Source organism: Penicillium robsamsonii (assembly GCF_028829455.1).
Source record: "Penicillium robsamsonii strain IBT 29466 chromosome Unknown utg000005l_segment0_segment0, whole genome shotgun sequence".
Taxonomy (NCBI): Eukaryota; Fungi; Ascomycota; class Eurotiomycetes; order Eurotiales; family Aspergillaceae; genus Penicillium; species Penicillium robsamsonii.
In genome coordinates, this window is record NW_026643223.1 from 2,757,490 (window position 1) to 2,773,992 (window position 16,503).

The 16,503-nt window shown below is 49.2% G+C and overlaps 6 protein-coding genes across 6 annotated transcripts; 3 read left to right on the plus strand and 3 right to left on the minus strand.

The window, feature by feature from the left end:
* Window positions 1-722: 722 nt before the first annotated feature.
* On the minus strand, window positions 723-4,663 carry N7447_009090 (uncharacterized protein; the record flags this gene model as incomplete). Its single annotated transcript, XM_057233352.1, has 4 exons — window positions 723-909; window positions 968-3,922; window positions 3,975-4,123; window positions 4,184-4,663. The coding sequence occupies 4 exons, from the start codon at window positions 4,661-4,663 to the stop codon at window positions 723-725; spliced, it is 3,771 nt and encodes a 1,256-aa protein (XP_057082894.1).
* A 455-nt stretch (window positions 4,664-5,118) lies between these two features.
* On the plus strand, window positions 5,119-6,594 carry N7447_009091 (ubiquitin C-terminal hydrolase 37; the record flags this gene model as incomplete). Its single annotated transcript, XM_057233353.1, has 6 exons — window positions 5,119-5,244; window positions 5,295-5,389; window positions 5,453-5,552; window positions 5,604-5,785; window positions 5,837-6,015; window positions 6,062-6,594. 6 exons carry the CDS (start codon window positions 5,119-5,121, stop codon window positions 6,592-6,594), a joined length of 1,215 nt encoding a protein of 404 aa, XP_057082895.1.
* Window positions 6,595-7,159: 565 nt separating this feature from the next.
* Window positions 7,160-8,739, plus strand: N7447_009092 (putative oxysterol binding protein (Orp8); the record flags this gene model as incomplete). Its single annotated transcript, XM_057233354.1, has 6 exons — window positions 7,160-7,236; window positions 7,322-7,398; window positions 7,454-7,493; window positions 7,550-7,619; window positions 7,671-7,730; window positions 7,789-8,739. 6 exons carry the CDS (start codon window positions 7,160-7,162, stop codon window positions 8,737-8,739), a joined length of 1,275 nt encoding a protein of 424 aa, XP_057082896.1.
* A 386-nt stretch (window positions 8,740-9,125) lies between these two features.
* N7447_009093 (condensin subunit YCS4) lies at window positions 9,126-12,980 on the minus strand (the record flags this gene model as incomplete). Its single annotated transcript, XM_057233355.1, has 5 exons — window positions 9,126-9,296; window positions 9,353-11,743; window positions 11,790-11,931; window positions 11,982-12,105; window positions 12,158-12,980. The coding sequence occupies 5 exons, from the start codon at window positions 12,978-12,980 to the stop codon at window positions 9,126-9,128; spliced, it is 3,651 nt and encodes a 1,216-aa protein (XP_057082897.1).
* A 346-nt stretch (window positions 12,981-13,326) lies between these two features.
* On the plus strand, window positions 13,327-14,897 carry N7447_009094 (serine/threonine protein kinase CDC7; the record flags this gene model as incomplete). Its single annotated transcript, XM_057233356.1, has 4 exons — window positions 13,327-13,567; window positions 13,622-14,063; window positions 14,111-14,171; window positions 14,223-14,897. 4 exons carry the CDS (start codon window positions 13,327-13,329, stop codon window positions 14,895-14,897), a joined length of 1,419 nt encoding a protein of 472 aa, XP_057082898.1.
* A 137-nt stretch (window positions 14,898-15,034) lies between these two features.
* On the minus strand, window positions 15,035-16,024 carry N7447_009095 (ubiquitin-specific protease OTU1; the record flags this gene model as incomplete). Its single annotated transcript, XM_057233357.1, has 1 exon — window positions 15,035-16,024. The coding sequence occupies one exon, from the start codon at window positions 16,022-16,024 to the stop codon at window positions 15,035-15,037; it is 990 nt and encodes a 329-aa protein (XP_057082899.1).
* Between the last annotated feature and the right edge of the window lie 479 nt (window positions 16,025-16,503).

Below are 16,503 nucleotides of genomic sequence, written 5' to 3' on the forward strand. Positions count from 1 at the left end.
ATAGCAACGAGGTTTGTTTCTGGCTCATCATCGTTGATTTAAGCTAGCCTCTTCCTCTATAGGAGAGTCACCAGTGCTACTATCAGCACCCGAAACCCCATCTTACGACTTTAACAAAAGCTCGCGACGTCAATGCCGGGGAGTTGTGTGGACATATTTTTATACAAAAATGGAACGCAGTACCGTGTTCGGCGCTGTACAGGGAGGTTTCTGATAATTAGTCATTATTAGAGGTCCAGATGTGGCCGGAAGCTCCGAAAGAGTAGGCAAATCGGGAGGGCACCGGTGAGTTTCACGGTGTTGAGAAGATGCCGCGTTGGTGGATAGGATGCCCGGAGTGGTGCAACACCTACATACATGAGCTTGAACTTGAGCCCAACTGTTCGTATCGCTTCTTGATAGATTACTTAACATTGGTTCCAAATGTATTCGCTATTCTCATTGTCAAATGGGAAGCCTGTATGGGAACAGTCTCGCAATATAGTTAATTTGGGCTTGAGTAGACCAGCAGGTCTTAGGTATACCGTTGGAGAAGCTGAATTAGTTGGACAGGAAACATATAGATATCTGAAATTGAAGTGCAAGCGCCGCTGCAATGCAACAAATTGGCAAAAAAAAAAAAAAAAAAAAAAAGAAAGAAACCAAAAAGGAAGGTAAATAACAAGATTCATAAAAACACCAAGTATTACACCACATTCATCACATCATTTGATTTCTCTGCTTCATCTGTCTGACTTGCCCGACGGAGTCTGGGAAGAGAATGAACAGAACTTGTCCTTGATCGCGATAACCTCGTAAGTTCCCTCATCGGAGGTCTTAATGGTCTTGATGTTCTCGTACGAGATATCATGCTTGATATCAAGGATCTCGGACTTCTTTCCCTTGCGGACATTGGAGCTCCGGATGTATCTGTGGAATGTTAGCAGACTGCGGCATAGACCACTTGGGTAGAGGTTATTTGACTTACGTAAATTCGAATGGTGGTGTACCCCAGAACTCGAAGTGAAGCTCGGCTTCTCCGCCCTCGTGGATGTCTACCACCGATTCTTTGCCCTTGCTGATCCGCACGCTCGGCATAGCGTGGATGACCTTGGTGATGTCTTTATGGGCCTTGCATTTTCCACTGGCTCCGTCACTGACGGCGTTGATGGTGAACCGACCAGGGAGTTCCGCGATACGACGGAAGTTAGAAGTCTGAGTAGTGGCCTTGCGCTTGGCGCCATCGAAGGTGTAGAACACGTCGAATGGAGCATGGCCTGACAGCGAGAATGAAAGTCGTTCGCCCACACAGTAGTCCACCTTGGACTCGAGCGGGATAATGGTAGGAACATCTGAGATGGCGACCCGCACCGAGGAGGCATCGAGGTCAGTGGTTTTTTGACAACCTCTAGAATCGCGAACCTTGTGGATGCTGACTTGGTGTTGCCCCAAGTCAAGATGGCGACGAGGAATCAGCAGTTTGTGGCGATTGGAATTAATCTTGGGAATTGTGACAATCTCCGGTTTGGCGTTCGAGTGGTGTTTGATACTGATCTCCAGCGAGAACGGTGGGACACCCTCCAAGGTAATGGGGATGGATTCCTCACCACTGATGTCCTCCTTGCAGAAGCCAAAGACGTGGCCAGGTTGGTCGAATTTAGCGGACGGTAGAGGGTTGACCTTTTGTGTCACAACAAGAGGCTTGCTCTTGGGATCGTGGTCGTAGAGGCTATCGCCAACTTGCGTGAACTTGTAGCTGTATTCTCCAGCCTCGGAGGTATCCATTTCCATCGAAGTCACATGAAGGGCAGACTTCAAGGCTCGTGGTTTCGCCGCAGAGAATCCTCCACGGTCCGCCTTGCGTCGCTTCTCGTATTGAACACTGTATGGAGGATTGCCTGACAGGCGGACCTCAAGGCTATCATCGTCGCCTTGACAGACCTCGGACTTTGCAAACTCCTTAGAGGCTCCAATGGGAGAACCGTCCAGGGCAGTGATCTGAGGTCGTGGAATCCACGAGATTTCAAACTCATTTGCAGACTGGTCCACGGTTCCAGGACAACCGGCGTCAAATACTTCACTGATCTCATAAAGACCCTGCTTATCGACAGTCAAGACACTGTTTTCGTCCCAGAAATTTTTCTGAACGGGCGCCGAGTCCACGTCAACATTCTTATACTTGACAGTCCAAGGACGTTCGCCACTCAGTCTCAATGGAATCTCAATCTTGGAGTCCTGCAAAGCCAAGACACTTCTCTTCTTGTCAATCTGACCGAAGGAGACGTGCGGGGGCTGTGACCGAGCTTCAATATTGATGCTGTCCTTGAGAGTTCGTTTGCAATTAGACTTATCCTTAACGCTGGTCAGAGACACGGTGTAGTCACCACCACTAATCAGTTTGTCAGTTGTGATGGTTGCCACATCGGTATCGGATTCCAGTGTCTTCTTCAATCTCTTCCCATTGTGGACGATCTCATATTGCAAGACCCAAGGAGCCTCTCCAAGGAAAGACACCTCCACAGAAACCGCTTCGCCGAAACAGGCGGTTCTCAATTTTCTTGATAGGAAATGAGCCGAAGCTGGTGGTTTCACATCTTGTTCAAGCACCGGTATTTTGAGAGACCGCGGCGAGTAGACGGCATCCTCGATGTCCAGGAAACGATAGGTGTATGAGCCAGCTTCCGATGGGGTGAAATCGAGCTGCGCACGCATTCCATTGATGGCTTGTACTTTGGAAACAACCCCCTTGGAGCTCTCAATGCTGTATCGGAGAGAGAATGGAGGCGATCCGGTGAGATCCAAATCCACGAGCAGCCCAATGGCGTTGTTGGCACAGCGGTCAAATATCTTTTCAGCCTTGACTGTCAATTCTGGCTCAGGCGGGTTATGCAGATAGCAAGACGAAGGTTCGAGGATCTCTCCCGGACAAAACTTGGTAGAGACTGATGTCAAGGCATACAAACCTGGCTCCTTGATGTCCAAAGTCTGATTCATATGCTTAAGCTCGACGGTCTGTTCTTGCGATGCTGCTTGGGCGTTGCCTGTGAACGAGTAACCGACCGAAAAGGGACCATCCTTAGTATATGCGCGCCCATCAGGATGGAAGTTCAAGGGGAACCTCGTGCTGTCTCCCTTGGCCACTTGCAGGGGATTCTGAGAATTGCAATTCTGCAGTGACAACTGTGGGCGCTCGTGAACGGAGAACTGGTACCACTGGGATTGCGACTTTGTGGACGGCCGGTCTCCTTCCTCGAAGATGGTAGAATAATTAGCCACGTTGCCAATAGCATCATGGACCTCTTCAATCGTGTAAAACCATTCTCCACCGTCATTTAATGATTCGTTTAATGGAACCTCAATCTTTTGACTCTGCGCCCACGAAACGTCGGGCTGATTGATGCTGTACAGAGCAGCAGTAGTTCTTCCATTGAGCAGCGGAGAGCGCAGATGATCAGGCTGGATATTGAGGACCGAGAATCCACGATCAAGATTGTTGACCTGGCGACTGTATTTGATCTTCAACGGAGGCGTGCCTTCGACCTCCAATTTAAAGTCGGACAATTCTCCTTTGCACTTGTCGATGTGTGAATTTTTGATCAAGGCTCGCGGGCAAGAGACCACCAGCGCATCAAATGTTCGCGTGTGAACATCAAGCTGAGACTCGTCCACCACCCGTTGAAGACGATAGACACCAGTTTTTCGCACAGGGAAGAGCAAGTCACGATGGAGTTGACCCGGAACATGCTTCTTTTCTGCCTGCTTTTTGAGAGTTTTCAACTGCTTCGCCGGAATGCTAATAGTTTCATTTTCACCAGTGCTAAGATCCAGACGCAACACTTCGATCAGGACCGGGTCGGTCTGGTTGACACGGATTGGCAGGTCGATTGTGGATTGCAAAGAATCAAGGCAAAGCGAGTTTCGATCCGGATTGAGGACGGCGGATCTATTATAAAGTGAGCATGGATCTTAGGTATACTTGAACGGGATAAACTTACCCCTCTGGCAGAATATGCACGATTTGCCTTCCCAGGATCAACGACGCATTGTGAATGATATCGCCAGGCTTGACCCTGCGCTCAGAAACGGATAATTCGCGATCGTATGCTACCTTTACTAGTCCGGTTATCCATGCAGCCCAAGGAATCTGCAGCTATTAGCGGGGGCCGATCAGCAGTCTAAAAAGAGAAAGAAAAAAAGAACTCACTGGGATGCGGAACATCAAAAAGACATTGCCCACGGCGTGAAGCAGGAATAGAGTGAGTGTGGTTGGGAATGCCCACTCCAGCCAAGGTATGCGCAGAGCCTGCAGCCCGAACAAGAAAATTCCATCTATCGTGGCCCATTTCAACAGCAGCCAGGTGGAATCTAGGTCATCGGATGCGGTCAAGGACTCATAAATCCTCCACGCATTTAGGGCAAAATATATTGCAACCACATAGAGTCGTTGGGAGGGAGCATCGATCACATTGGTGGGGATCAGTGGCACATCCACGTTCGGGTTCGGGGGTGGTAGTCTCGAGACCTTCGAGGCGGATTTGGATGCTGATCTGAGTGGCGTTCGTAGAGCCCGAGTCTCCCGTGGCTGCGATCGTGAAGGTGTCTCAAAGAGCTTTCTCCTTCCAGTTCCAGGGATTGTTTTAGGTGTCTGCGGAAAGGCAGACGAGAGGAGGGGAGTGCCGTTCATGGCATGCTGTGGCTGCCGGAGCTAGCGAAAGATGGAGTGGATGTAACTATAGCGCAATGCTAGTCCTTCTAAAGCTGTAATAAGCTAAATGAAGCTGTATGAAGTCAAACGAAACTGTGCAGTTCCAATTCGCGCCTGTAGCAAGAAAGAAAGAAACAAAAAGTTGGAGACGCGGGAAGCGCGTTGGGAGAAGCTCGGTCCACTCGACGACATATGACCTAACCGCCTTTCTACTATTGTCTTTATTGTCTCGATTGTCAACTTTCTATGAAGTCCTTTTCAACCTTCTTATTGCTCAATATCTGAGACCTGACTTTATCTCTGTTTCCATTCAGAAGAGCAAAACCTATTATCATCTCAGGACTCCTTTTATCATAGCTCCCATTTCAATCTCATCTGAAGCTCTACAGCTCTACAGTTCCCTCTATTCTCTATTTTGAAACCCTCCCCCCAACATGGGTCCCAGAGTCAAAAGACGCCGCTTAACGGATCCAGAAGATCTCAGTGACAATATCTGCCAGCCTGCGTCCCGCCTGGAAAAAGACAGTTGGAATGGGTTTTGCGAAATTGAATCAGAACCGGTATGTTAGTTTGTCTGGCAATTGAGCAGTACTCTGCTTACAGGGTTTAGGCCTTGTTTAATGTGATGCTACGTGAATTTGGGATCAAGGGTGTAAAGATCCAAGAAGTCGTTTCTCTTGATGAAGAAATGATGGCGTTTCTCAAGTTTGTTGCTCGCAACCCCTCACTGCACTTTTATATACGGGCTTGATAGCTGACCAGGAGCAGTAATCCTGTTTACGGGTTGATTTTTCTCTTCCGCTGGCGTGAAGATAACGATGGAAAGCAGGAAGCGATCTGCCCTGATGGGCTGTGGTTCGCAAACCAAGTCAGTTCCCTATCGTTCAGCTGAATCGTTCATTACTAAGTCTATATACAGACCGCCAACAATGCTTGTGCCAGTGTAGCACTACTAAACATTGTCAACAACATCCCAGACATTGATCTAGGAGAGAATCTACGATCCTTCAAGGAATTCACCATGCCTTTTACCCCAGCCTTACGTGGGGATGCAATCAACAATTTTGAGTTTGTCAAAAGGATACACAACTCATATGCACGGTATGCCATTTGGCTCTGTTCGTTACCACCCAAATACTGACTTGATATTAGAAAAATGGACATTCTCAATTCGGATCTGCAGCTCAAGACCGAAGCCACCACTAGGAAAAAGGGTTCCAAGGGACAGGCTGTTGAAGAATCTGACGCCACCTTTCATTTCATTGCATTTATGCCTGTGATGGGCCAACTGTGGAAGTTTGATGGTCTGGAGCGACAGCCACGAGCACTTGGTATGCACCACAAGCATTGCTGGGATGACCATGCTAACTCAAGTAGGGGAATGTTCTGAAGATGACTGGCTGGAACTGGTCAAGCCCAATCTTCTGGACCGAATGGCAGCATACGAAGAAGAAGAAATTGAATTTTCAATTTTAGGACTCGTGCGCGATCCTCTGCCTGATCTCATCAATGACCTGGCTGTCAACGTGAGAACCTTAGAAATCCTCAACCAGCGCCCCACATCCCTATGCCCATCATCAGATACGCTCGCTTTGGATGAAACTGTCCTTGGCCCTGACTCTTCGCTATCTTTAACACGGGAAGATATCGATGCAGCGGTGATCCCCCAGGCAACCCTCGATGATTACCAGATGTGCTCGGATGAAAAGCTACAGGAGTATCAGCAGACGATAAGTAGAGGTCAGCGAGAACTCCGTGCACGCATCCGTGAAGAGCAGCAGTCCCACCGGTCGGATGACGAGTACGCAGCCGGACGGCGATTTGACTATGGGCCTGCGGTGCGAACGTGGCTTCGACGCTTGGCGCAGAAAAAGGAGTTGCAGCAGCTGTCCGCCCCCGTGGCCTACTGATTGGATGACGTCGAAAAATTTATATCTCATCTCCCATTTTCTGCTTCTTCCTATCGAAATAATTCTTATCGAAGCCGGTGACGTAGTGACATGATCTGTATATTATTTTCGGGCCCCTTTCAATTAAACTGCATGGCGTTGAATAATCCCTACAGTAGGCAGCCACCATTCTATAAATACTTAATATATAAGGATATAACTTCAAAATGTCAAAAAGATACGTAAAAAAAGACATCTCGGAAGGCCTGAGGTACTCCACTGGGCAAAAAATAGTTCACGTCACCGCCTCGAATGTTACTGAGTTGCTTCTCTCCAACCTCCTTTTTGGATGATTTGTGATTTCGACCTGGGACCTTTTTTCGTGGGATCCTTGAACTACACTATTGTCCTTGTTTCGGTATAGAGGCAAGGCCCGAGACACTAAGACCCCCCCAACGACCCATCTCTTAGTTTGCCACCCTTTCTGTTCTACTGAACGCTCACAGCTCTCTCTCTCTCTCTCTCTCTCTCTCTCTCTCTCTCTCTCTCTCTCTCTCTATAAATCCTACTCGCTTGGACACACAACATGTCTGCCATCGCAGTGCCTGAAAAGGCCCCAGATGACTCCTCCAAGCTGAAGACCTTCCTCTCCATCCTTCGAAAGTATGCAACCCTCCCTTGACTCCCCGCACCGCTGCGCGGCGCAAGACATAACTAGATGTCAGATGCTAATATGATTGGAAACTAGGTTCGTCGGTGTGGCAGATATCGCTTCGGTTCGCTTTTCACTACCGGCGCAACTGCTGGAGCCTCGACCAAACCTGGGTGGGTCATTGTTCGTCTTACACCGTGCGGGGTTGGTGCTGACTGCGGAAACAAGAATACTGGCATTACCTAGATCGGCCGGAGACGTTTGCGAGGTCAGCAAATATGCCCATGTTTGGTGAACGCTTGTGTGCTGACCCAAGAGCTACAGCATTGGCAAATCGGATGATGAGCTAGGTCGGATGCTGGAGGTGTTGCGGTTCTGGTTTACCAAGGATCTGGTATGTTCCGGCTGCTCAGATTCATTTGACCACTTACTGATCTTGCTGCAGAAATACGTCAAGGGGAAACCGTGCAAACCATACAATTCAACCCTGGGTGAATTTTTCCGAGTGAGTACCAGCGTCTTCGGCATTTCATTCATGGCAGTTTATTGCTGACACCCCCTAGTGCAGCTGGGACGTTAACGACAATATTCCCGAAGAAGCAAATCTTCCTGGGATCAAAGCAAGCTCCAATGGCTCCTCCACCGTGACTGACGGTGACGAGAAGGTCAAAGTATGCTATCTCACAGAACAGACCTCCCACCACCCCCCGGTCTCAGCATTCTACATCGACTGCCCCGAACGAGGCGTTTCAGCGCGCGGATTCGACCAGATCAGCGCAAAGTTCACTGGCACCAGCATTCGCGTGAGCCCCGGCCAACACAACCTCGGAATCTTCGTCAATATCGAAAAGAGGGACAACGAGGAATACCAGTTGACCCACCCAAACGCCCACCTGGGAGGAATACTGCGCGGAGCGCTTTCAGTCACAGTCGCCGACACATGCTACGTCACCTGCCCCAAAACGGGCCTGAAGGCGATCTTACAGTACCTAGAGGAGGGCTGGATCGGCCGGTCACAGAATAAGCTGGAGGGTGTGATCTTCCGCTATAATCCGGACAAGAATACGATCAATAGACTGAAAGATGTGCCAGACGGTGACATCGTCGCGCGCATCAGTGGCTCCTGGCATGGAAAGATATACTTCACACCGACAGGCACCAAGGAGCCCCGTCTGCTCATCGACATCACCCCACTTCTCCCCGTCACAAAGACCCTGCCTCCATCAGAAGAACAACTGTCCAATGAGTCATTGAAGTTCTGGTCGGGTGTCACGACCGCCATTATCGATAGGCAGTTCAGCCAGGCTACCAAGCTCAAGCAGGATATTGAGGAACGGCAACGGCAGCGGGCTGCGGAGCGCAATGAAAAGGGCATTGAGTGGAACCCTCGGTTCTTCACTGGCGCGGTGACGCCGCTGGGTAAACCGGAGCTCACAGAGGAGGGCCAAAAGGTTCTGCAGGGGATTCGCTCAGGCAAGTTCGCTTTGACAGAAAGTACAGTGCAGGGCGCATAGATGTAATTGTGTTTCCCTTTGTGTAAGCAACATTGGCGTATCTGGCATGCGACCATACAAACTGAAACTTGGTATCTTTCTGTCGTTTTTTACCCCCGTTCTGATCTCTTTTTGGGTTATACTCTTATTTTCATATACTTAGACATTATTCTCTAGAAACCTGTTTCGTGAATAACTGCAACACCATTTCATTGTGGTGATTACGGCAAAATTGAACAGAATAACTCCAGGTCCATCTGGATGAAGTCTAGGTATATCATACATAGGTTCAATAGAACGATTAATCCTATTCATAAAAAGAATTACAACCCATTTGTCCAAAAGACCCAACGCCGCCAGACTCCAATCATCAGGTACATCAACACATAATCCATCTCAGATCAGCCTCAGGCTGTGGTACTGACGACCTTGAACCCTGTACTGACGGTCTTGATAATCTCCTCATTCTTATGCGGCAGAAGAGACAGGGCATATGCAACATCGTTCCACTGTCGCTCTGTTTCACAACGAGGAAGTCGAGCGGCCAGCTTGTCGGCCAGCTGGCGGGCATGTTTTTCCTGGTATCCAACATCAGCTTATATCATTATAACTTAAAAGAGAAAGAAAATCATACCTTCTCGACGAAACCGATCAAGAACTTGACGATACGGCGGAGTGACGCTTCGTCCAGGTTGCGCTCGGCACTCAGCAGACTGAACATGTCAACAAAGTGGTTGTACACGGCATTATCCTTGGTTGACAGCTCCGTGAAGAACATGCGAGCCATATCAGCGATCTTCTTGTCATCATCCTCCAGACATTTCGCCATCTCACCCAGTTGTCCTTTAACCTTTACTTGACCAGCCAAGATGAGGAAGGTAAGGGTCATGAGACAGGTGCGCTTGACGGAGTCATCATCATCATTCAAACGACGGTAGAGGAAATCGGTGTTCTCATCGATGAGGTGGTTGAAGCAAACAGCCATATCGCCCAGCGCAATTACAGCATTGCTACGGACGATGGGATCTTCGGATCGCTCCATGATAGTGATGAGGAGTGGCAGGTTCTTCTCACAGTACTCGGCAGACACGCACATGAGTTTGGCAAGGCAAAGGGTTGCAGAGGCCTGCAAGTCGCGATCCGGGTATGAGTTGTTGTTGGCCAGAATTTCCACTACTAGCGGGCCAAATTTGGCCAAGAGGGAGTTCTCTCCATAGAGTAACTCACGTTCTCGGATATGGGCCATGGCATCCTGGAAGTCATCTTCTGTTGTTCCGCCAATAAGATCGAGTTCGTCTTCCTCGGCATTGTCTTCTTTTTGGGGAGCAGTGGCTGCTTTGTTCTTCTCTTGTTCAACTTTGCGGCGTTTGAAGTCAAGTTCGCACAGCTCCAAATGTACGATCTGCTTGATTGCAACGTGACCAACGACGTACAGCAGTTGCGAGAGCGCAGCAGATGCTGGCTTGGGCTTGGATTCCTGGCCTTCAGTGGATGCGGTCCCAGGTCGTTCCTGCTCCTCTTCTCCGTTGACAGATGCATGGGAGGAAGGTGCGCGTTGTTGAAGGTGTGGTGCAAAAACGAATCTCGTCTTTCGTCTGAGGATATCAGAGCAAAGAACGTCGGGATGCTTGGACAAAGTGTAAATGGCGTTGAGCGCGTGCTCTGCCACTCCATACCATTCCTTGCTGGCTGTCTCGATCTCAAGCATGGCCACCAGCTTGACCAAAACAGAATGGTCGCTGGCGAGTTTGGGAATGCCAACAACCTCGTTTGATTTGGCTTGACGCCCGGGGATCATGCGCCGCAAAGCAATACAAGTGTATTTAGAGAGCACAAGGTCGGCCCTTCCTAATCCACCCAGACCGATACGCAACATAGCCTCAATCTCTTTCACCACGACCTCAGGATCTGCCAAGGCAAGCATTCCGAGGACAATGATTGAACCCCTGCGCTGAGTTCGTGATATTTCCTTCCTCTGAATACTGTAAACTTGCCATAGCTTGGCGATGACTGCCTCGGATACGTTTCCAGCCTTCATCATCGTGCTAAGCAACTGCTCAAGGCAGGTCAGTTCTGCGGGAGTTGCACCAAATGTCAAACTGATCATGTTGCGGGCGATGTAGTTTGCAGCATCGTTGGGTGTGAAAGACCCCGGTGCATCGAAGAAGAGGCCCTTGTAACAATCAATCAAATGTGTTTGGACGCCCTTTCCTTCGTCGCTATTCCCCTTGGTCCAAATCAGGCGCAGCATACGGCGAATCCCACTGCGGGCGGTCTCAATCTTGTAGGCATCGAGAACAACAAAGAAATCCATGGCTTCAATAACCTCACTCTTGTTCCGGGATGAAAGTAATTGTGTAACGATGGTGGATCCGGAGTGAAGCACTTCGATGAACCGGATGGCCTCGTTGTAATACTTCCTTGTCAGTTGGAGGCGTGTCATCAATTCAGAAGTAGCCGCCTGCTCTGCGGCTTTCTGCACAGCAATGGCCTTCTCTTCATCACTCATCCGAGGCGCTTTAGATGGAGAATCATCCGGGATCTGCGTGGCGTCATCCAACAACTCGGCGTCAACCTGAGTCATATCGCCTGCCCCAAAGCCGGGTGTTTCAGGAGGACGTAGGGAATTCAACTCGGCGTCAACCGCGTCCAGTCTATCCGTCCAATCCTTGTATGACAGGAGCCCACCATGCATAACACTGAAAGGGTGTGTGGAAACAAGTTTTGACAGCAATTTGATCGCGTTGCGTCGCACATTGCTGCTCTTATCCTCCAAGCTTCTGGCAGCGAGTTCGGCTGCAGCCTGTCGCCTCTTCGGGAACTTCTGCTCCAGGTCACAGATTCGCATGAATACCTGGATCGCGCGACAACGGCAGTAAGGGTTGATATCAAGGAATCTTTCTTCTAGTACGTCGAAAAAAGCGTTAATCTGGGTCTTATAATTATCACTGCGTTCTTCCTGTCGGCTGAGGTCGGAAATGAGGTTTCCGCAGACCTCGATCACTGCACATCGGAGAGTATATGCCTAAAGTTGTTAGTGCAGCTTCGGGAAAACTGAAAGTGTGACATACGTCGCTATCTAGCTGTTTAGCCAGAAGGGTCATCTGCTTAATGATCAATCTGGGCGCAAGCTCAGACAGTTTGATGATAAATGTCGAGACAGACTTGGGGCCTCTCGTATCATTAGAATTGAACTCCTTGTTTCCGAGCTCCCTATATGTAGGGTTAGCAACTATCCCGCCAGTTCGCTGGTATAATCTCACTTCAGAATCTCGTCGGAAAGCTGTGGATAGTCGTATTGGTCGGCCAAGATATGGAGGAATTCGGCCATGGGTTCGGAGAGATGTTCAAAATAAGTCAAGCTCTGCACGATCGAAGTTTGAGCTCCTATACTAAAGGTCAGTTATCGCTCAACCGGGATATGCATCCGGACACCTACCGAAGGCCTGGCCATGATGCTTGACTGCGATGCAAAGAACTTTGAAAGCATGCATGCGGATGGCCATGCTCTTCACCCGCTGTTCGCTCTCAAGGACCAGGTAGATTGTGCGCGTGAATAGGGTAATAAAAGTGTCACGATCCGAAGTTGTCAAAAAAATGCGTCCTAGTTTGAGCTTCATCACCTTGCACATGGTCTCCATGGATATTTGGATCTGTGGCGTCCAATCCCACTGGCCACTATTGGCGGATTTCTTAGATTTGGGTCCTCCTCGTCGCACGGGTGCTGCTTCAGTGGGCTTCTCTGCGGCCTTAACCTCTACGGCAGATAAGGCCCACTGGAGAAGGAATCCGTACATCTCCAGAAGCTGCTTATGGTGTTGAATGGCATCTTGCTCGTCGGACTCAAGATCTCCATGGATGATGTCTGCCTCGACAGACAGACCAGAAACAACCAAATCCAAAAGTTTGCTCAAATACTTTGCGGGAAGAAGGGTCGCGTATCTGCAAGAGTGAAAAGGATTGTCAGATTCGAGTCCAGGCGGGCGCCAGCCTCCGTGGGCAAGTTGGGAAGGGACCGGGGCGCACTTTAGCAAAAATTGTAACGAGTCAAATAATGATGCTCGCGTTATTCCTTCAGGGTTCTCCGCCACGGCATCCACGATCGGGTTCAATATGCCGTCAATCAGCGCTGGCGAAAGTTGATCAGGATCCGATTCACAATCCAGCAATTCCGGGTCCGCATCAGGAGTCGGAATCGAAGCAGGGTCACTCAAGTAATACTTAAGTGACTCATTTATGTTGAACTGGATTCTATCCTCCATTGTGGTTAGGAAGAGAAAAGGATGTGAAAGCGGGGAGGAAAGCCAATTTGTTGATAAGCTCCGTTTGTTTAGCTTTTGCCCTTTTTGGTCCAACTTATGTAAGCACGTAGTCATATTTTACCGCTAGTGCTGCAAACCCCTCAAACCCCTCTCTTACCGCCTTGTATTGATTGATCTGCCAGGCGATTGTATTGTCACCTTTGTCACCGCGTGGTAATTGTTATGTTTGCGATAAACATTAAAGAACGTTCTTGACCTACACGCGACACGATCTTATGACTTTGTTTTTCCACTTCATTACTGGATAGGCTCAATCTATAAACTTCTCATTGTCTTCCGTGCGACCATGTCGGCCCTTCGCGCTGCCCCGGGCGTATTTGAGCTAAAGCGCAACAGCTCCTTGCAAGAGGCACAATCGAAATACTCGTTGGGACAGGATGATGAACCAGTTTCACAAAGCGATGCACCCCAGGAGAGTGACTATGACGAAGAGGTGGACGAATCGGTCAGAGAGGATATGAGAAAGCTCGAGGACACATTCCCAGGAATCTCGGATCGGTTTCGTCTGGTAAATAGGATCGGAGAAGGTATGCCTGGTGCTATCGTTATCTGGTGGGCTTCTTTGCTGACAGGCATAATAGGTACATTTTCCACGGTCTACAAAGCAGAGGACCTTCATTACGATGCACACCAAAACGACTGGGATATCTCAACACCAGCCCAAGACAACTATCCAGAGCCTCCATCCAAACGACGACGAGTTGAAGGCGAGCCAGCTGGACGGAAAAAAGCGAAATTCGTCGCATTGAAGAAGATCTATGTCACAAGTAGCCCGCTGCGGATTCAGAACGAGCTGGAGCTACTGCACGATCTTCGAGGATGCGGGTCTGTCTGCCCGCTGATTACTGCTTTCCGATACCAGGACCAAGTGGTCGCTGTGTTGCCCTACTTCCCCCATACCGACTTTCGCATTCAATACCGCACATTCATGGTCGCAGACATGCGCCATTATCTACGATCCCTCATGACCGCCTTGAACTCTGTACATGAACATGATATCCTTCATCGTGATATCAAGCCGACGTAAGTGTGCCACTCTCGGTGACCTGGATTATGCTAATGTCTTCTAGCAACTTCCTCTACAATCCAGAGCTGAAAGAAGGCGTCCTGGTTGACTTCGGACTTGCAGAGGTATGATTCATGGCTACCATATGTTGATGCGCTTACTGACTATCAAAACAGCGCCAAGGTTCAGAATACACCAGCCCATGTCTATGTACTCACCAAAACTATGTCCGGCGAAGCCGAATCCTCTCAAGCTACTACTCCAAGAATCCCCCATCCACGGGATTTTCAGCCGGCTACCCTAAGAATGATTCACGGCCATCACGACGAGCAAACCGCGCTGGAACTAGAGGCTTCCGAGCCCCCGAAGTTCTCTTCAAATGCACCTCACAGACCACGAAGATTGACATATGGTCAGTTGGTGTCATTCTTTTAACTCTGCTGGGGCGTCGGTTCCCCTTCTTCAACTCTGCCGACGATATTGATGCGATGATCGAAATGTCAAGCATCTTCGGCACCCGACGCATGAAGGCCGCCGCGGTCATGCATGGACAGATTTTCGAAACAAATATTCCAACCATCGGCGAGAAAGGCTACAGCTGGGAGAAGCTGGTGAAATGGTCTAGCTGTGTAGAAGATTTGACGGAAAGCGAGCAGCAAGCAACACGCCTCTTGTCTGGGCTAATGGAACTGGATCCATCTAAGCGACTCAGTGCCGCAGACGCCCTGCAGCATGAATTCTTCACAGATCCTGTGCACCATGATGTAGAATGGGGAGGCAACCCAGAAGAAAGCGCGGAATCAGGAGAAGATGAGGAGGAAGATGATGCAGATGAAGTTGCCATGGTATGAGATGAGACCCAAGATTATTTGTACGATATGTGAGATCGGTTTATGCCATACAGCCTACCACTTTATTCATGACAATGAAGCAGCCTTCATATGACTTCAAACAATCCGGCAATATCCTTATCTATCTATATGCAATGCTAGCTCGCCTCTCCGAAATCGTAATGCCCAGTCTCCGCGGCATGCTTCGCAGCGCCCTTCTCCCCAGTGAATGTGCCTCCGCAGACGTTGCAGCGAACAGTAAATCCAGAAGTGTCCGTGTAATAGTGCTTGCCTTGCAACACCCGGCACAATTCTTTGGCCTTTTGCAAAACAACTGGGTCAACAGCCTCAAAGATCTTTGTATCGTCATGCGGCAGGGGGTTGGCACGAGTGTAGGGCGGGCGAGAGGGGGACAACGCAAGGACATCGTAGTGGATCCCCGAATACACCACAATACACCGCGTTGGTGCTCCCTCATTAAACTGGAACATGTTCAAAGTCTGTACATCGATGGAGCATATCTCGATATTGAAGTATTCACTGAGGATTTTGAGCTCGATGGCGCCACCCCACGAGTCCTCGTTCTGGATCCAAGTACAGTATTCGTCCGGTTTTTTGCCTAAAATCGCTGCTGTATATTCTGTTGGATTTGATTGAATAGCTCCTGCAACGATCGATCGTAGCTCAACCATTGTATCCATATCGCCCATGACTGCAGCGCCCACTGCTCGGAAAAGGCAGGAGTTGTCATCAGGCATCACCCGGAGAACGAACGTGCCAGCATGTTCTGGGGAGGGAATTTCTGGCGGGTCTTCGGCGGTGTTCTCTTGTGGTCTTTGTGACATTGATGGCTGTGATGGTGATGGTTGTGGTGGCGCTGTTGGTGCATCGTCGCTCACGCCCCGGGTGGCACCCTCTTTCTGTGCGACGATGAGTGACTCTCCGTTCAAATGTATCCCAACTTCCAAGAGCCTTTGGTCTTGTTGAAAGCTGTCAAGCTCAAGTGGTTTGAGAGGGTATCCATATTTGACGTCAAAGGTAGCAAGGCCGGTCTTCTCTGCAATTTGGGTTTGGAGATCTTTGATGGTTGCGGAATCGTCCAGGGTAACAGTTGACTGACCCGAAGGCCCGCGGATTCGAATTCTCATTATGTGTGATAAAGTAATGAGGCAGTTGTAAACTGTGAGGTGGGCGATCTTAGAAACCTTCGAAGTTCCACTGATAGGAAGATATGACGACTTGCCGTGTGGGGTATACCTGAAGTATACCTGCAGTCTGGGATGCAAGCCAAATGGTATAAGACTCCCCTATTTAGCCCCTGAGAAGAGTTGAGGCTTATCACTCAGTTTTCTGTTCCTTCATATCCAAGACACTGAAGTCGCAAAGGATGCTGCAAACAGGGTGATACCACCCGGATACCAAGCTAATCATAGCAACCACAGCCTTACAGAGCTATGTATATTGAAAGTACGTTGGTCTGAGTGAACAACCTCAGCCCCAGCCATGGTAGGCAGCTATAACATAAATTCTCATAAGGATGCAAGTAAAAATAACATGATCGAATCCAAAGACACTCATGAAAATACATATTGAAAGACCGCTGTCATGAAATTACCGTAACGTAAAA